General features: G+C 40.5%; 1 protein-coding gene across 6 annotated transcripts in view; it reads left to right on the forward strand.

The window, feature by feature from the left end:
- The window catches only part of atg4da (autophagy related 4D, cysteine peptidase a), a 57,488-nt gene extending 38,526 nt beyond the window's left edge, over nucleotides 1–18,962 (forward strand). For 3 of the 6 annotated variants that reach the window (XM_051920584.1, XM_051920583.1, XM_051920581.1), the window contains exons 3-11: nucleotides 349–432; nucleotides 5,477–5,650; nucleotides 6,507–6,861; nucleotides 10,595–10,659; nucleotides 11,364–11,512; nucleotides 12,460–12,538; nucleotides 13,310–13,386; nucleotides 15,334–15,453; nucleotides 17,356–18,962. In XM_051920584.1, coding sequence (XP_051776544.1) covers nucleotides 349–432; nucleotides 5,477–5,650; nucleotides 6,507–6,861; nucleotides 10,595–10,659; nucleotides 11,364–11,512; nucleotides 12,460–12,538; nucleotides 13,310–13,386; nucleotides 15,334–15,453; nucleotides 17,356–17,535 — 1,283 coding nt within the window. In that variant the 3' untranslated portion in view covers nucleotides 17,536–18,962. The remainder of the gene's footprint in view (nucleotides 1–348; nucleotides 433–5,476; nucleotides 5,651–6,506; nucleotides 6,862–10,594; nucleotides 10,660–11,363; nucleotides 11,513–12,459; nucleotides 12,539–13,309; nucleotides 13,387–15,333; nucleotides 15,454–17,355) is intronic. The other 3 variants (XM_051920582.1, XM_051920585.1, XM_028823585.2) reach the window with 3 other exon arrangements.
- The last annotated feature ends 1,554 nt before the right edge of the window (nucleotides 18,963–20,516 follow it).

The following is a 20,516-nucleotide window of genomic DNA, read 5'->3' on the forward strand; positions in this document are numbered from 1 at the left end:
AAGTGAGAGAAGCATATAAAACAGTATAAAAATTGTTCTGAATTTAAGAATGTAAATCTTGACTGCTTCCTTATTTAAATACATAATAAGGGACAAAACATCAGTACTTGCATGGTAAGATTGATTAGAGAAAAAACGACTTGATTTGCATTTCTTTTTCCTTATTTCAGAGACCTGCAGCCACATGTCCATCCCTGACCATACAAATATCACTTTTATGGATTTATTCATATTTAGTGGAATGTGGGGCAGTTCCTATAAAATGGTGTAGCACTGGCACCATGCTGTAATTTATTAAGTCATTATGGAGGAATTCTTCTGAAATGCTCTGTTTGTTTTTAATGTTAGGCTGGACAGTGAAAACCAAGACCAATTTTAACAAAACCTCACCTTTGACGCTTCTGGGCCGAACGTACATCTTGGATAATGAAGGTTAGTGTTCAGAGGGACCTGGCTGTCCAGAGGTGCTCAGGCTTTTGTGTGACCAGCTGGGAGGTCAAGAAAATGAGCCTCTCTTTATGGGTTTCCATAACCTTCTTTTGTAGGTATTTATCTATTACTCTGTGTTCCCTTTTGCATCAAGTGTCTTTTGACCACAGTATCGGACTTTAAAAAAATCTATATACATCACCTTCTGTTCAGTGTACATCTGTGCTATGTAATTGCATAATGATTTGTTATATATTTTTGGTACATAGATTAAAAGAATGAATTATTCCTAATTTCCTTTATTGCTTTGTCATCTTGTAAAGCACTTAGAGTTCCATCCTTTGTAGTAAAATGTGCTATAGAAGTAAATGGGGGTTGTGTTTTGTTTTAAAACGACCAAAATATCTAGTTCAACTCCCATAGTACATTGTAATGACTATATAATTCTTTAACTGTTCTGAAAATGTGGACGTCCTTGCATTCTTCTTTTGTTCGTATGCAGCATTGGTCACAATTTTTTTGTAATGGCTGTGAGGGGAAATATTAATATTGTTAGTGTCAGTATGAAGCTTAAAGGAAATGTGGTATGACATATGGTGGAATGTTTGGATATTTTGTGTTTGAGGAGGGGGGAAAAAAAAAACGCACAATGCCTAGTGTGTTATTTACAGAAATATTACCGCTTTAACAGTGTGATATACCTGAATGTGTAATGATTATGAATCCGGTTTGAGTTTCATTGTACCTTTCAGGAAAGGTATTTGCATCTTTAATGTTTCATAAATTTACATTAGTAATTGTTTCTATGTCTGTCCATCCATCCATCCATTATCCAACCCACTATATCCTAACTACAGGGTCACGAGCCAATTCCAGCACAAGGCAGGAAACAAACCCCAGGCAGGGCGCCAGCCCACCGCAGGGCACGCACACACTAGGGACAAGTTAGAATCGGCATGTCTTTGGACTGTGGGAGGAAACCCACGCAGACACGGGGAGAACATGCAAACGCCACGCAGGGAGGACCTGGGAAGCGAACCCAGGTCTCCTTACTGTGAGGCAGCAGCAATACCCACTGCGCCACCATGTCGCCCTTGCTATGTTTATTTAGTTAAAAATATTTGAGTAACACTGCTCTGTATTTGAAGGAACTTCTGGACATGCTACTTATGTATGGCATTTGTGGTTTTAAGTAAGGCATTAAAGGAACAATTTCTCCTTTTTTCTATCTATATTGAGTTGCCAAAATTTATTTAGCTGTCATTTTTATCCATGAAGAATTATAGGTAAAGACATTATCAAGGAACATTTAGACTGCAGTGGTTTGTATTTTTCTTAAACTGAGGCACTGCCCAGTGAAATTAATTTTGACACCAATGGAGTTCATGATGAGAACTAAAGGAAGCTTGGAAAATTATGGTCAAATATCTAAAATACTTCTCCACAGCTCCTTAATGAGGGAACCTGGCCACAAGCAAAAGAACTATTTTTGGTAAATTCGTACAGCCATTACAAAACATCTTGCATTTCAGAATGACATTTATGACACTGTGTGCCTTTAACAATCTAACAGTTCCCTATCCACTAAATATAATTTAAGGTTCTGTAGTGCTGAGGCCTCTCCTGGCGACACTATGTGCATGACCAGGCATTCAGCCTTTACTTTATAAAATGTGTGTGTAGTGCTTTTCATAGCAAAAACCAAAGGTTTTACCCAAATAGACTGTTAATTTGCAAATGCCAGCCGCCTTTGTATCTTGTAGTAAGGCTTGAAAAAAAGAATATATGAAAGTCTTCAGGCACTTTAGTTAAGTGGGGCTCCATTAATAGTAGTTTTGGGGGGGGGGGGGGAAGCAATTTACCCCCAAGGGTCCCTGTCCATCCTCCAGCTGTTGATTATGAAAACAACAACAACATTTATTTATATAGCACATTTTCATACAAAAAGTAGCTGAAAGTGCTTTACATAATGAAGAAAATAAAAATAAAAGACAAAATAAGAAATTAAAATAAGACAACATTAATTAACATAGAAAAGAGTAAGGTCCGATGGCCAGGGGGGACAGAAAAAACAAACAAAAAAAAACTCCAGACGGCTGGAGAAAAAAAATAAAATCTGCAGGGGTTCCAGACCACGAGACCACCCAGTCCCCTCTGGGCATTCTACCTAACATAAATGAAATAGTCCTCTTTGTTTTTAGGGTTCTCATGAAAGGACTTGATGATGATGGTCATGCAGACTTCTGGCTTTTACTCCATCTCTGTTAGAACATCACCGTGCTTTGAGTAGATGGTGGTGGCGCAAGCTACCACCAAAGTGACACCGGAAAAGGAAACAGAAGAGAGAGTAGGGGTTAGTACAGATTTTAGAGCCTCCATGAATAGTTATTATAATGAATTGGATATACAGAGTATCAGGGTTAAATTACAGTGAAGTTATGAGAAGGCCATGTTACAGTAATGTGTTTTCAGCAGTTTTTTTAAAGTGCTCCACTGTATTAGCCTGGCGAATTCCTATTGGCAGGCTATTCCAGATTTTAGGTGCATAACAGCAGAAGGCCGCCCGCCTCACCACTTCTTTTAAGTTTTTCTCTAGGAATTCTAAGGAGACACTCATTTGAGGATCTGAGGTTAAGATTTGGAATATAAGATTTCAGACATTCCGATATATAAGATGGGGCGAGATTATTTAAGGCTTTATAAACCATAAGCAGAATTTTAAAGTCAATCCTGAATGATACAGGTAACCAGTGTAGTGACATCAAAACTGGAGAAATGTGCTCAGATTTTCTTTTCCTGATTAGGATTGTAGCAGCTGCATTCTGCACTCGTTGCAAACGATTTGTCTTTTTTGGGTAGTCCTGAGAGGATTGCGTTACAATAATCTCGCCGACTGAAAACAAACGCGTGAACTAATTTCTCAGCATCAGAAAAGATCTTAAGTGTTTGATGCAAATGGAACATCGGTAGCCTATTGCAATGTAGTTTGTCCAGAATTTTTCTTTCGTATTATGAGGTTTTCATAAACCATAATGGACTGTTGGCAGTTTTGTGCTTAAGATTTTTTTATTGCATCATTAAAAAACAAATCCTAAGGTTACTTTTATGTACTATGAAGCTCCCACATTTCTCTGAAGGTTTTGTTAATGTGTTTGACAGTTCAATATTTCTGAAATCTTAATCTCAAATTATTATGCAAAAGTTAAGTTTGTGTTGTAGTTTATGGAGTGAGACGTCCACTTCATCATTTGAATGTTGGCTACTGTCTGAAAATTCTGAAACAGATGTTCTGTCCCAACTGCATTACTGCTGACCCTCACTGAAACATACTGAGCACTTTCCTCCTGGGCAGTTTACAGCTCTGTGAGACCCACAGCACAGTGACCTTGTATCTGCTTGGAAAATACTGGCCTCTTCCAAAAGCTGTGCGAGCAGCATGTGTGGGGGAGTCCCTATACATTCGGGGAGGGTATCCAAAACCTGAGTGGCATGTTAGCCTTGCCGCAGAAATCCTGAAGTTGTAGCAATGCTTGGGTAGACTGCATTATGCATGATTCTTTGCAACTGACAGCTCAGTTGGTCAAGGCTTATAATTCTTCTGTCTTAAACCAAGTAAAACCACCATTTTTACTGTTCCCGATAATCTAAACCACATTGTATATAACATTAAAATCTAACCATGTTGTGCCATCCATTGAACAGATAACTGGCACAGTGATAACCAAGCAACTCTGATGGTGCTTATTAGCAAAATGTTAGAGAGAGAGAGATGGGGGGCTGTGTGTTTCTTTTCATATATGGTGTCCCAAAGTACTGGTCATAATTCCTATTCTGCAAATTGTTTTCTGCTGCCGTCTGTCTTTGGGTACTACAGTGCCCCTTAAGTGGCACGAAGGAAAAAACTTTCTTTGCGAGAGGGGGCAAAAGTGTTGTATTTTGATGAAATTCAATTATGAATTTCCAAAACCTCTTTCCATGTTGCTTAAAGTTTCTTTATCTGGAGAAGGAAGATCTTAATTCCTAAGCTAAATTCCTTTTGCTGTGCTGGTTTGACTGTTGCATTTAGTTTATATTACATACTGGAGAGGCTTGTAGGCAAACTGCAATCTAAACGAAAACATTTTTAATATAAATGATATGCACCCAAGTATCATACTTTTTTTTATATTTTAGGCATAGGTGTTCATCCCCTGGAGGTAAAGATACAAGCCATGCCAATTTAAGGTGTTGATTTCCAATCAATGTGCTTCATTTATAAATAACCTTTCATTGATTGATATTCCCAACCCTGAGCCTCTTTTTACAAGTGTAGGCTCATGGAAGGACCTAGCCTTGTGTTCTCAGTTTAAAATAAACACATTTGCTGTCATACACATTATAAACCACACACTGCCAGTTGCCTGAATGTCGTTTGCAATGCAGTGTACACTTTCATGCAATTTTTATTAACATGTGGATTTGAATCTGTGGTACTAGTATGGCTCCTGTAGTCTTCCAGAGTATAGTGCCGCGTGGGACCATGGTCTTTGGAGTGCTATGTTATGACACACCGGCGTTACTGCAGAGCTTGGTTTAGATCTCTAAAATGGAATTCACTTCAGAGCTAATTTTCCTTTTGAATCAGATGTTGCTACCCCTTTGAGTGGTGGACTAGTATTTATCATGTCCTGGTGATGCACATTTTGTACATTCCTCTGTCCTGATGTTCATGCTTGGGCTGTCATTACCATAAACCATGGAACATCATTTCTCATCCATTCTCCCCAATGCTGGCCTTTTTCTTATACTTCATATATTAGGACCTTTCAATATTTTCCTGCTAATACACAGGGACACATGCAAGTTAATGGGGCTGACAAGCCTCAAGAATTCTACCATGAATATCTGTTACCAATGTCAAGTTTTATTAAGTACAGAGTACAATGAAATTCTTACCTGCTATGCCTTTTTAGGCAAAATCTGTCCATCTCATAATTGTATGAAGATGTTTGGTGTAATGGTCTTCTAAATCTGTTTTTAACTTTTTCTTTGTAACTCTGCACCTCAGATGCTATTGATCAGTTTCGCAAAAATTTCATCTCCCTTATCTGGCTGACATATCGACGTGAATTCCAGCCGCTAGAGGGCTCTGTGTGGACGACCGACTGTGGCTGGGGCTGCATGCTACGTAGTGGACAGATGTTGCTTGCTCAAGGTCTGCTTGCTCACCTACTTCCTTCAGGCAAGTATGCGACTTAGTAAAACATGGAGACTGAGAATTTATTTTTGGAGTCAAAGAACCTTTTTTGGTGGGCTGTATACTATTTAAATTTTATATATAATATGAATGTGTATGTATAGATGTGTGTATTGTTTGTTTCCAGCCGTGTGCCTGGCATTGCTTCTGCACATACTAAGAATTTTATAATTTTTGTGAGCCTTTTCAGCTAGCAAAGCTGTGTGCTGAAGTGTTTGAAAAGTCAAATAAGTTTGTGTGTGTTTAAACTGCAGAATGTACATCTGGGAACATTTATGGCTGGACTAGTGTGCAGTTCTAGTCCCCAGTGTTTATATTTATATGAAAAAAATTAAAGTTTTTGATACAATGCGTAGAAGAGGACCAACATCCTACTTGTACAGGTTAAGGGAATGAAACCTCTTCAGTCTTGAGCAGAGAAGGATGTGTGGGGATCTTGTCCAGTTCATGATAATCCACAAAGGCATCAATAAAATTGACCCATCAGGCTTCTCCAACCAGTTAAATAATGAAACAAGTACTTGAGGGCACCTAGTGGCAATGACTGATGTCAGGAATCGCGTCTTTACACAGCAGGCCGTGGGAATCGAATACACTTCCAAAATGAGTAACTGAGGCGGAAACTTCTAGAAAGTTTCTGACTGCGAAATGAGACACCTTTGGTGTTAACTAGCAAAGTGAATGTGATGGACTGAATATTTTCATTTTGTGAAGCTTGATGTTGCTGATTGATGTTCTCAAGGTTTTATTTGATGTGATCATGGAAAGCATTACCATTTTTCACCTTTTATAGGCTGCTTTTGGTTTTTAATATTTTTTTTTTTTCTCCTGTTAATTTCAGGGTGGACGTGGCCGGATGCCTTGCAGCTTACTGATGTTGAAATGGAGGCACTAAAGCCCCAGTCCCCATCCCCATCCAGCCCCGTGCTGGGTGTCCCACATATATTCACATTGCATTCCTCTAGAGACCAGAGCAGATTGGATGGTGTACGACTTCATGGCTCTCCTTTGCATGCTCGGTCAAGGGGGCAAAGCTGGGACCCTGAAGCTGATCACATGCACCGCCGAGTAATTGCGTGGTTTGGTGATCATCCAAATGCCCCATTCAGTGTGCACAAGCTAGTGGAATATGGCAAGAGCTCAGGAAAGAAGGCTGGAGATTGGTATGGTCCCTCCATTGTAGCACATATTATCCGGTGAGTTAACCAGAAGCTATCCCACCCCATCACTTAAGGCAAACCGAAGTTTGGACATGATAGTTGTCAAAATTACAAAGGGAAATAGTATAGTGGTTGCTAGCTATTAACTTTAAGTAGGAAATGAAGGGAGAACAGGGAGAAGCTGGTTAAGGGCACATTTTAAGCAAACTTCACGTAGGGCACCTTTGACATGTGGAATAATTTACCAAGTTGCTGTATTATAGAACAGAACTTCAGGAGCCTTTAAAAAATATACTTGATAGATAAATGTGAATTTGGGAGACTTTCATTACTGCTGGTAAACACTTCACAAATGTATGAAGCAGATTTACTCTGGACACCATGTATAGGTTTGGTTTCCTAGGTTTTACGATTGTGGGTATAACCCTCTAAGGAGCAACATACGATATTCCAGAATAAACCTGACATTACTTTGTTAATTCAGCTAATTACAAATTGAAATTACTTTATTAATCGCCTCCAGTTTACAAAAGATCAGAAAGATTTGGATAGAAATGATATGCTTTTTATGTTTGCTGTCTCTGTAATTAGAACATTTTTCAACGCTATATACATTGACTATCACCCTTCAGTTTGTGCCTTATTTTTTTTATCAATTAATTCGGAATAAGTGTAGTTATTTGCATGCTTTCACCAAAATCTTGTGTTGTAAACGTCATTTCCACACACACTCGGCAGTTCTGTAATTACCTTTGGTCAGTTACCATAGTAACACGAGTCTGTGCAGAGACAGGATAAATTATGTAATTATGGACTAATTACTGTTTCATAGGGGGAGAAAACAGAAAAGCAGGGTCATTTGAATGTATGATGTGTTTGTGGCAGTAGGTGGAAATTTTCCTATTGGAAAAATGGGCATTTTTAAGGATGTGCACCCTATCCTGCAATTCCAATATCTGCTATATCAAGTTTAAACTGGATTTAGACATGTTATCAAATAATCAATTCTCTATCATTGGCAAATCAACTTATTTTACATAAAGTTAGAAGGAAAATTTGATGGTTGCAATAACATGTCACTGATACATTGTTTGTAAATACTGTAGATGAACAATGCTTTATTCCTGTATTTCCTGAAACATTTTACTGGGGTCTGGGAAGATGGGAGGCCATTTCAGCAGTATTGGTTTGAACCCTAGACGTCTGTAGCAGTCCATCACCGGGCACACACATATGATCTTGTGCATACCTGTCCAGTTAAGCGTTACCAGTTAGCCTGACATACACTATATGTGAAACTCCGTTCAGGTGTTTAAGCCACACATATTGTTAACAAGTGCATAGAATCAACAGCATAGCCATGCAGACTCCTTTGACAAACATTTGCACTAGAATGAGCCGTACTAAAGAGCTTGGTTACTTTAAATGTGCCACTGTCGTCAGATGCCACCTTTGCCCCAAGTCAGTGTAATTTCTGCTCTGGTCCATCGTAAATACCATTATTGTGAAATGAAAGCATTGAAAAGCCTCAACAGCTCAGCCATGAATTGGTAGACCATGCAGACTCTCAAAGTGGAGTTGCTAAATGCTGAAGCACTTGGCGTTTAAAATTGCCTGTCATCTGTGGCATAATTCACAATGGAGTTCCAAACTGCCTTTGGAGGCAACATCAGCACAAGAACTATGTGTCGGTAGCTTCATGAAATGTCTGTAGCTGCTCAGCCATGGACAACCAAGTCTAAGATCACTATGTACAATGCCAGATGTCGGGCTGGGTGTTGTAAAGCACGCTGCCATTGGACTCTGGAGCTGTGGAAACTTATTCTCTGGAGTGACGACTCTCATTTCACTCTCTGGCAGTATGACAAACAAATCTGAGGTTTTCTGATGGTGGAGAACACTGGGTTCTGGACTGCATAGCACCTACTGTAAAATTTGGTGGGCAGCGATAAGGACATGAGTTTGAGTTAAGCCCCTTGGTCCCAGTGAAGACTACTGTTAATGCTACAGCATACAAAAACCTTTGACATAATTGTGTGCCAGACCCCCGTGACCCTGTGTTCGGATTCAGCGGGTTGGAAAATGGATGGATGGATAATTGTGTGCTTCCTGTTTGGGCTGGCGGTTTTCTGTTCCAGTATGATTGCACCCCCTGTGCTTAAAGACCATGGATGAACGTGAATGGCCTGCAATGACCTCAAAACTTTTGAACACCTTTTCAAATGAATTGGAATATCGATTTCAAGTTGGGTCTTCTCATCCAACATCAGTACCCGATCTTGAAAATGCTTTTGAGTGAGAGATTGAAAGCGAGCATGCCAACGCACAGGAAAGCAGCGTCCCAAATCTGAGCGAGCCAGATCTGCAGCAGACTAGTGAAGGTATTCATCAGCCAAGTGGAGGAGCACGCAGCTCTTAACTCTAGAAACTTGTGTACACGTCGCACCTCTCCTGTTTCTGGAAGGACAGCGAGAGTTGGAGAGTGTGTGTTGGAGTGCTGCCCCCTGAGTGATTCCTAACTGGTGACGGTTGACTACAAAATTTTCAGTTATGGCACAGTGCATACAATGTTTCAAAAAGTATTCCAACCACTCCTTGCACACTATATAATATTGTAGATTTTAAATTGATACATTTGTGTGATAATCATCTTTGCCATTATTGGTTGAGTGTAGCCTAGTTGGTGGGAAACTACAAATGTATCCATCTCTACTACTACTACTTAATAAAACACTAAGGTATGTGCATCCAGTCCCTCGGAGCAATCTGATTGGTCAGTTTGGCTTTGGTAAGACGAAGAAAGAGGAAGTGTGAGCCATACGAGGGAGGAGTAAAGGCAGACGTTAAGAGAGTCGAGTTCAAAGACTGAATAGATAAAGGCGCCTCCAAAATAATGAGTCTTAAGAAGCAGGTGGTTTTTAAATATCAGTCTTCAACAGGTACTGTGGCTAATTTTAAAGTTAAATCTACAAACCAAGTGTGCTGAAAGTAAAATGGTCCGATTTTGTTCTTAAAATAAAGTTAAATTCAGATGTATACTCTGCTGCTGTCCGTAATATCCTTCAGAAAGCAAGTGATGAGTGACTTGTTTGTAGTTTTTTTAAAAACACAAGGCCTCTTTTTTTTCTCTATAGCATATTTAGTGTTCAGGGGTCTTCAGAAGTTGCATAATTTATGAAGATGTTTTTGGTTCTCCCAATTGGTCATTGATCTGATACATAGTTAATTAGCTTTGTTGCATAAAGGATTAATACTAAGTAGGCACCCCCACAAACATGTCAGAACTAGGGACATTCAGTGTTTTGCATTGTACATGTGATCACAGACCCCAAACTGATGTGTTCTAAATCACAGATGTCTATTGCATTAAGTATCCATTGCACTGCATGTGAAACATTGATCCCCACCCCCCCTGCGCCCAAAACGGGCTTTCAAAGCACATCCGCTACTGCGGTTACAGAATTCAAAGATGGTGCACCACTTGTCAGTCTTGCCTGCGTATGCATCTTGCTTCTCTTGTTATGCAGTTGTGTCAGCAGGCTCAGAAATGGCTTCATTTCACACGTATTTGGCAGGTTGAGTGTGTTCATCCATTTCTTGAAATAAAACTTGCATAGTTTGAAACACTGTCTAGATGGTCCCAGTGGACAGCCACTCTGACCTGCAAGCTCTTTGGTGTGGCCTTTGTTTAGGAAGAAGTTTTAATAACTGCTTGGAGGTTTTCTTTTCCTCCAGCTGAACAGCTCTTTCCTCTTTTACTTTTCTGTAGTAAAGCCGTATCACAAGCTTCAGAGCTTTCCAACTTGGTGGTCTATGTGGCACAAGACTGTACAGGTAAGCCTGTGAGCTTTCATATTTTAGCGTGTGTAAATATAAAATTAATTATAAAATTTATTTTATATAGATATTTAGAGAGAGAGGGATCTATAGATAGTGAAAGATGAAGCCTAAGGTGATAACTGATTCTTGCCTCTCTCTGTGTTGACTGTCATCTGTACGCCCCGGAGCATGTCCTAAATGTCATGGTGATTTATTTTTGTTTTTTTTTTTTTAATAGCAGTTGACAGTAAATATTCAGAAATGTTTTCATTTGTTCAAATAATTCTTCAGTAAAGCAGACTAAGAAGTTGGAAACTTTAAATTTTAAGGACTTTTGTGTTCAACTCTGCATGCAAGTTTTAAGAAGACGACACTCTGGAAAATTAAAAGATGAGAGAGGATATGAGTGTTGTTGTCACTCCATTTCCTGAATATCAAATATATTAAATAGTTGTAAAATAGTTTGTCTAATATATGCAAATGAGGATTTATACAAAACAAGATGACTCGGCCAGCATTCTATGAATGAGTTTAATTCTTTTGAAGCTGCAGTCGTGGTCTTTGTAGATCACAAGGGCCACACTGCAGCGCATTTGGTGGTCTGGTGCTGGACTCCGTCTCCCACCAAGAAGTGTCAGATATGGCTACAAATATGCATTGCAGTATGCTTATCCATCAGGGTTTTGATTTAGGCCTACAATGTCCCATCTGTTTCTCAGTGTATAAAGGAGATGTGGAGAGACTTTGCGAGTCAAACACAACGGGCAGCTCCTATAAACACAGTGCTGATGGGAAGTCTGTCATCATCCTTGTTCCTGTTCGCCTTGGAGGAGAAATGCTGAATCCGATCTACAAGGAATGTGTGAAGGTATCAGTTCAGAACATGGTGTATTCACTGTTGTTGTCTTCTGCATCTTGCTTTCCTTTTTCTGCATTCAAGCCTTGTCAATTCACAAAGTTTGATTTCAAAACACTACATAGCCTCCAGCAAAAGTCTAATGGGCTTCTTCCTCCCATGTGGTAGTTTCTCAGATTCTCTAATCAGTTGATTTTTTTTAAACAAGAGGCCGGAAGTCCTGTGGTGTTTTCAACTTCATTTCATGGTCATGTCCTGGATTTCCACGTTTTTAAATTGGGCCTGCCTTTCATTACTCCACAAAGCGTTTTTCCCCAAATCTTTTTGGGTGGGAATCTGCTAAAATTTGTGAAATATTTTGTAGGGGACTTTTGTTGAGTAATTGAGCAAGAGAATAATGAAAGTGGAAAGTTGTGCATTTTGTGTGTAGTATGCTTTCTCTGTAAAATGCAGCGAAGTTCAGTTAATGTTGTGAGAAGTCATTTTATTAAGTGTGGCTTGAATGGAACTTACCTTTTTAAGAAAGGACATCCGTTTTCAGAAAATCCTTCTCTCTTACTGTAACGAAGCTTTCATTTTTAGTTTTGAGGCCATGCTCAATGAGTACCACTTCCTGTTTTATTACTACACAGGCCTCTTCATTTTTAGGTGTCCCAGAGTTTCACTTATCCATTAAAGGACACACATGTATTTTCAAGGATTTCCTAAAGTCTGTCTCCGGTGATTCGGATATTTTTAATTTGTCAAATTCCTCAGGAATTTTTTTTTTTTTTATTATTACCCAATTCCAATATACAGTAGCTGCTCAGACTCACCTGTGCTGATATATGAGGGGCACAGGGCTGCCATAATCTAGAACAGTAGCATGACCTGCCTCCTTTACAAATGAGCTAACCTTTTTGGTTTGCTGTGAAATTGTCACCTGGATGCATGAAAGTTTTGTGTCTCCTGTTTTGCAGGACATCCTTCGCTTAGATTGCTGCATCGGCATAATTGGTGGAAGACCGAAGCACTCCCTCTACTTTATTGGGTTTCAAGGTGAGTTCTAGTTAACAAAACTGACCAAATGAAATGTGTTTAGCCATTGTGGAAATGTCCTTGAGCCCCTGGGGACTGGAATGGAGGAAGTGCTTAACTGCACCATTACTCCATTAGTTTTTATGTCTGCTTCACTGCCATATTGATTTAAATTTTATTTTGTGACTTCCTCCTGTACTTTAACCCTTTTTCTCCAGGATGCAGAATGCGCCTTGCAGTCCCCCACCGTGGCGGTGTTAGAGTTTGGCTTGTTATGGATTAACACCTCAACCATGCTATGCAAATGCCCCCAAAAGCGATCAGAATTGTATGGTGGGGGTGGAGGATAAGTAATAAGGCATAGGCTTTCAAACATTGGGAATGAATGAAGTGCATTTGTTACAGCTGATAGTTAATGGCCTTCCGGTCACGGCACACTTGACTACTCCAAAAAGCACACGGCAGTGTGCCTGAATTCACAATGACCGTAGACAGCTGTGCATGTTCCAGTAAAATGAACTATGAATTTGAAAATACCAGTCAGACTGGAGTGTTTTGATGATGATCCGGTGTTAATGTACATTCAACAGAAATCTGGAATATGGAGGCTGTGGCCTTGGCTCTTTAGTTTGACACCAGCAGTTGTTTCTGATCACAAAAAAGGCCAGCAAAAGATGGAGGATAACATTGATGTCTTTGTAACAAACCCAACAGAATTTTATGTTTTTAAAAATATTCACATGTGTGATTTAGACCTAAATCCAAGTATTTTTCCTTGCCTACCTTTTTCAGACGATCACTTACTGTATCTGGACCCTCACTACTGCCAGGCTGTGGTGGACATTACAAAGAACAATTTCCCCCTTGAGGTAGGAGCAAAGTTTATTTCTTTCCATTAAGGAACAAATGCTTTCACAGGTATTTCAAAAACGGTGTGTGTATTTTCCTTCTTAATTTTTTTTGGGTTTACATATAAGGAACAAAAAAAAAAATAGATGTGCTAGTTGTTAATGGCGGGGGCAGCGTTGTGGGTTCATTGTTCTGCTGGTCCAATTAATTTACTGAACTTTCATGATTATAAATTGGTGTTTCCCAAACTCGGTCCTGGTGAACCCCTGTGGCTGCAGGTTTTTGTTCCAACCAGCTTCAGTTTTTAATTGAACTCCTGGGCTAATTAAGTGAACTGATATTTCCCAAGTTCTGTGTTTAGGGAACAATATAGAAATTAGAAAACTTAAGTTTGCTTAAAATAAATAAATGTACCAAGCAGTTATATAGGAATAATGTATTTTTTTTTCTTTTTAAAAGAAATTTTAATCTTGATTTTCATTCTACTTTTCTAGGTCTTCTAATTGTTTAATCCATTATTTACTAATTAGTGGGTCGGTTGCTTAAAGTACTTGCAGCCTTTGATTATTTAGTGTTTGCCTGGGTGTCTGCTCAGCTCATCTTAAATTGTCATTATTAAGATACAACAAAGGGGGGAAAAACTGCACAGAGAGAGGGCAAAGTGCAATGAAATCAACAAAAGAGAGTTAAGCAATAAAATCTATAGCAAAAGCAGAAATATTTCTAAATGTCTTATAAATGTAAAAATCCTGCTGCTGTGCTTTTCTGAATGTCGAATAAGAGAGGGAAAAAACAGCTAATTAAATGAGCTCCGTGCTATCAGGTGTTGTCACTGATTAGGAATCTGGTTGGAACAAAAACCTGCAGCCACAGTGGGTCCCCAGGACCGAGTTTGGGAGACACTGTTATAAATCAACCAGGACAAAACCCTGCTGTAGATTTCCTTGCACCGATTTAAACATGCGAGACAGCAGAACACGGTTCACCGACAAAAGCGCGATAGACATATGAGCGCCGACAAAACTGCGACGGACAAATGAGCGCCGACAAAATCGCTAACTGGTTTTCGACAAATGCGTGCCGACAAAATCACGAGAGAGGCCAAGAGAGTGGGACGCGTACGTGCGCATTATGTACACATTATGTGCTAGGTTATAATGCAGTCAGAAGAAATCAATTGAATAATACTATCAAGACATCTTGCTGCAATTCTTCCTACATATGCAGGGTGTGATCTTAAGGACTTTCTGCGTGCCGTGTCTCATAATTACTGACTTCTAAAATAAACAACAACAACATTTATTTGTATAGCACATTTTCATACAAAAAGTAGCTCAAAGTGCTTTACATAATGAAGAGAAGAAAAATAAAAGACAAAATAAGAAATTAAAATAAGACAACATTAGTTAACATAGAAAGGAGTAAGGTCCGATGGCCAGGGTGGACAGAAAATAAACATTATTATATATGCTTTAAACTAGTCATCGTGATTTTGTTGGCGCGATTTTGACGCCGTGTTTTAATCGCCGCTCATATGTCTATCGCGCAAATGTCGGGTCACTCAGAACACATTGTGTGGTTTGGAGAAGTCCACCCTAACCCTTAGGAGCCCTCGTGTGCCACCTCCAGTTTACCAGCAGACATGACGACTAAAAAGGCAACAAGGATGATGGACTCCATAGAACTGTGCTTTTAGGATGAAGTGCAAATGTTTTATTTGCTTACAATAAAGAAAGCAAGCAGAATTAAAGCTTTTTATTTATTCTCCAGAGTAAATTTAATAATTGGCAGAATCTATAGGTGGATTTCTGTGAGCAACTCTGCACTAATTTAGAGCTCCGTTCTTTCTTTGACTGAAACACAATATTCACTAAAGGACGTGTGTGGGATTGTTTTGATAAATTTCAGCTTATCCAAATAGTGCTACTATAACCTCACTGACCTTTTCTTTGGGTCTCATCTCCCAGTCATTTCACTGTAGTTCCCCACGGAAAGTTTCCTTCTCTCGCATGGATCCCAGCTGCACTATTGGATTCTATGCCAAGGACAAGAAGGACTTTGAATCTCTCTGTGCTAAAGTGACCACAGTAAGTATCTGCCTCGCTGAAATGTCTGACACGGCTCGGTTTAAATCATGCCTTGTGCTTGTTAATGTATAGCTGACTGAGCTGACCAGTAAGGTCATGGAGTGAGAGACGTGTGTCAAAAGCACCTCATTACAGAATTACAAAAAGAGGGAGCGAGCGTGCGCATCGGTTAACTGCTTTATTACGCCCTGGTGAGGCCTCCTCTGGAGTTCTGTGCGCAGTTTGGGTCACCAGCCAACCAAAAGACCGACTGGAAAAAGGCCAGAGGAGAGCGACTAGGCATTGGATGAATTGTGAGGCAAGATTGAAAGAGCTGAACCTTTTTCAGTTTAAACAAAAAGAAATTAAGAGGAGACCTGACTGAAATGTTCAATTTTGAAGGGAATTAGTCCAGTGGTCCGACACTGTCACTTTAAAATGAGTTCAAGAACACGGGACACAGTTTGGAACTTAAGGGTAAATTTCACACAAACACACTTTGGAATTTTTTTTTTTATACCCGTCTGCAACTCTGCAATGAATCAACTGCACAACTGTCTTTCTGAACTAAGATCTTGGATGGCTAATAATTTTCTTGATCTGAATCAAAATAAAATGGAGGTGCTTATAGTGGGTCCATCAGCTAAAGCCCAAATTGGTCTTGGACTTCTCAGCTCTTTCTCTGTCTTTCGCAAACCTCAAGTCTGCAATCTTAGTGTTATCTTTGGCAGTAACCTCTCATTTGAGAAACAACAGATTAATTCTGTAGTCAAGAGTTGCTTTTTCCAGCTTCGTCTATTAGGTAAGATCAGGCCTTATTTTTATCTTCTAGGGATCTTGAGATAGCTACTCCTGCTTTTATCTTTTCTCGCCTCGATTACTGCAACTCGCTGTATTCTGGGATTAGCAAATCCCTGATACGCAGGTTGCAGTTGGTCCAGAATGCTGCCGCTCGCTTTCTGGTTGGGGCAAGAAAGTCCGATTCTGTCTCTCCAATATTAGCTTCTCTACACTGGCCGCCTGTCAGTTTTCAAATTGATTTTCAAGTCTTGTTGCTAGTTTTTAAGTCTTTACATGGGCTTGCTCCTGCCAATTTTATCCGAATTGTGTGTTTTACATCAGCCATCCAGAGTGCTTAGATCTTCTGGTCAGTTGTCCCTCATACCAAGTGTGCAACTAAGGGGCACAGACAGGGCTTTGGCAGCCTCGCCTGTGGACCTCTACCTCGTCACATAAAGGAGTCGTCGACAATTCAAAACGAGATTAAAGACTTGTTTCTATTGACTTGCATTCCGTGACCTTCAGTAATACTGATGATTTCCTCATTGTGATTATGTAACATTACTTCTATTTATTTTATGTTCATTTCTTATTCGTGTTAATTGTATGTTTTTCTTTTATTCTATTTTTGAATAGCACTTTGGCCACAGCATTCCTATGTTGTTTTAAATGCGCTATATAAATAAATTTTGATATTGACATTATTTTAGAAGAGTTAATGGATAGGACTGGTGAGCTTTGCTCTGCTGAATGGCTTGTTCTCGTATTCGTTGTTCTAATGGTTTTTTAAAGAAAGCTTGGACCAGAATGTAGCTACACTGGTTGCATTTACATTTGCAATTTCCAGATCATTCATTGTGCAGCTAGTAGGACATAATGGGCATTGGCCCTGGTGGCTGGCAGACTGTCTGTCTGTCCTTCAGCACTGTTGCACAGGGTAGATGTCGCTGGTTGGCCTCATCTTCTAAGTTAGAGAGGTGAAAACTGTTTTCTCTGTTGCATGTTGATTAGAAAATTTAATTGTGAATTTGTTGTACTCTACTTTTGACAATAAGAACCCTATGAATGTGTGTTGGCATGAAGTACCAAGAGCCCCCAGGGTGATGTTAGTATGCTTTACTGCTAAATCTTCTCCTTTTCTAGGCCTTGACTTCATGCTCAAAGGAGAAATACCCAATCTTCACGTTTGCGGAAGGCTATGGACAGGATTATGGCGTCGATGACCTCTGTACTTCTTCACCTGACCAAGCAAGTGTCGCACCTGCACCTAGCAGGCCAAGGATGGCAAAACGGGCCAGCGCTGATGACTTTGTCTTTTTGTGAGGCATATCCCAGGGTGTAAAAAAAACTGCAAATTTTAAAACTTTTTTTATATGTAGTTTTGTGAAAACGTTTATCTATCTACTAACTTTGCCACCTTGGGTGTTTTTCAATCAAAATGGAGCTTTCTTTAGATTGAGGGTTTTAAGAAAAGCTTGACTTGATTTTCTCAGGGCTGTGGTCAGTCCCCTACCCCCAAGGTGGTCCTTTTTCTAATGATGTTTGCATCCATGTTGCTGTTCAGGTCCAGGCCAGTTTTGCACTTCGTCCTCCTCCTCTTAAATCCCATGACTGCCCCTGAGCACATGGGCGCTTGGCATATCCACAGTTACAAGGCATCTCCCGAGTAATGGCGAGGATGGACAGCAACATGGAGGTCACGAAGGTGAACCAAATGTGAGGCCATCTTCGTCATTCAGGTGGGTTGTGACCTGACAGCAGAGAGCTTTCATGGGTCTTTTATAAAGAACCTAATGATGATTTTTATTTTCTGCACACTTGCATTGTTTGCCTTCATTTTTGATTCGATTCTGTCAATGACTACTGCACTTACTGACCGACTGACTGACTGACCCCACAACTGCTCTGGAAATGCACCTTTTGTAATTTGGTGGGCTTAAGGGTTCAGTCTGAACAAGTTACTTCCCGGCTGCCTCTGCATTTAAGGTCATCATGTTGCGTGAACTGCTACTGACACTACTAACTCGGTTAGCCCCTCTACATCCACACCCAGACTTGGCAGAGGTGTGTGGAAAGTCTCTCTGGTCCACGGTAGACTGGTTGGCTCCCACTGTCCGGCAGGGCATTCCTGGCCTATGTGTTGTACGTGTGTTGGATTTCTTGACTTGTGTTGCTTTTCACTGAGAAGTCGGGGATTTGGCCGTGGTGGGCTGTGACCAGTTAAAGATGTGCTTTGTGTGTCAGCAGTCGGATGTCTGAATATCCCGATTTTTTTTATTTAATTTTTTTTTTTTTTAATACTTGCAGTGATGGCGCATCTCCAAGACTTGAGTGTTTATTATTTTTTTAAGAGTATTTTGCTGTATAATTTAGATGTTTCTATATAAGGTGCCATGGAGTACTTGAACCGCAGCTCTGCTCATTTGGGGCCGATCACCCGGGGAAAAAAAGCCTCCGACACTAAGTGGTCACCAACCTCCTCGGTTTCCTTTTGTTTCGTAAGGCTGACGCCGGCGTGCTTCACTCTTCATTATGTACTGTATGCTGGGTAAATCTGACCGTGTGTGTGTGTGTTTGGATCAAGTGAACATCGGCCATTATCTTCTGTTCAGTTTCACATTTGCTTCGTTTCTAGGGGGTTTAGTAAAGAGTTTCTCTATATTTATAAGTACAGGAATGTAATGAGATGACGACACATGGAAACTGCAGGTTTTGATTTCTAAACATTTTTAATAAAATTCTTAAATTTGGTTTGTTCTGTAGAATTTTTTACTTTAACCATTGGCCCAGCGTGTCATCGTTGAAGGTAATTCATGTGATTGGCTCTCCTTGCTGCCAGTTTCAGCTCATGGCCGCCGTCTCGTAGTGGCCGTGCTGTGCAGGAGTGCAATGGGAGAAAATGGTCAGACCACTGAAGGCCGGATTAGTGTTCCTCCTTGGCAGCCCAGCTGTTCAGATCAGTCTTTTACTGCCAAGTCTTAAAGGGCCATGCGGGTCACCTGCTTTTTCTCCAGAAGGTTCATTTGCCAAGCAAAGTTCATGTATTTGCAATTCTGTGTGTGTGTGTGTGTGTGTGTGTGTGGTTTGAATTACTCACAGGTGCCATTTTAATATTTAAAGGGGTAAGCGATCAGCAGAGCTGCCAGAACACTGCGGCTCCTGTCAAATGGCAGGACTCTCGTTTGGTTGTAGTTACATTTAAATTGATGACGCATTGAGAGTTAAAGCCGAGTTAGTGGCCTGAGATGTGGAGTCCAAAGCGGACATGTCATCTTTCTACATCTTGATTGCTTTCTACATCTTGATTGCTTTAATCGGTTGGTGCCAGTGGATTCTAATTTTAGTTAAAGGCAGCGCAGCGTAAACTAGAAGGAGGTGCCGAGGGCGTTGGACATCGGAGAGGGAGAAGTGCTGCTCAGATCAAATCGCCAGGGCCAGGTAATCTTCCTCCACGTGTGATTAGCGATGCTTGCTTTTGATTGTGGGAGTTGGGTCAGGCCATCCAGGACCACCAGCCACTGTGAAGTGAACAAGATGGTCTGAGCTGGGGGCTTGAATATTAGAGGCTGGTGGGGTTGGCTGTGGCCGACCTACAATAACAGCTTTGCTGTGTTAATCCAATGGCCCATTGCATCACGTCCAGTTGGAAGGAATGTCCGACTGCGCCGACTACAGTTGTTGATCTCGTTTATTTACAGGCAGGTCAGATTTAGGCAACTGTAGCCTGACGCTCCTGCACATTTCACACTCCCACCCTTTCTCTGACGGCCAATAGTGTGCTGCCTGACAGTCCAATGTAACCAGCACCTCACTCTGGCTCTAAGTGACATTAAGTGACGCTAAGATTATGTAAATGAAGGCTAAAACGGAAGTCCTCAACTGTGACCTGGCCTTCAGTCAAACTCATTAGTAAGAATTTCACTTCAGGCTGTGGTGCGTTAAAATTCCCGAATGTTCTGCTGTCCCGTTTTTAAGAACCCTCTGAGCTCTATCAAACCACACATTAGTGACTCCTGCCATCGGTGTGTCACTGCCGAGACGTTCTTTTACATCATTTAAAAGTGATGACTGGGGTGGGAGAATCGCTTTGTCCCCACACTCCTCTATTTAAAAGCCACTCACTATTTGAAATGATCCACTCTGGTCGTGCACTGAACCTGAAGACCAAGAGGGTTCCAACCTCCATCGTCTTCCCCAATGCTAATGCCAGGAGTGCGTACAGTTCTGCTCGGAGACCCCTCAGCAGTGCTCAGCTTATTAAACCCCCCAACACGACGGTAGGCAGAGAGTTTCTCTTTTGAGAG

Source organism: Erpetoichthys calabaricus, chromosome 17 (assembly GCF_900747795.2).
Source record: "Erpetoichthys calabaricus chromosome 17, fErpCal1.3, whole genome shotgun sequence".
Lineage (NCBI taxonomy): Eukaryota > Metazoa > Chordata > Cladistia > Polypteriformes > Polypteridae > Erpetoichthys > Erpetoichthys calabaricus.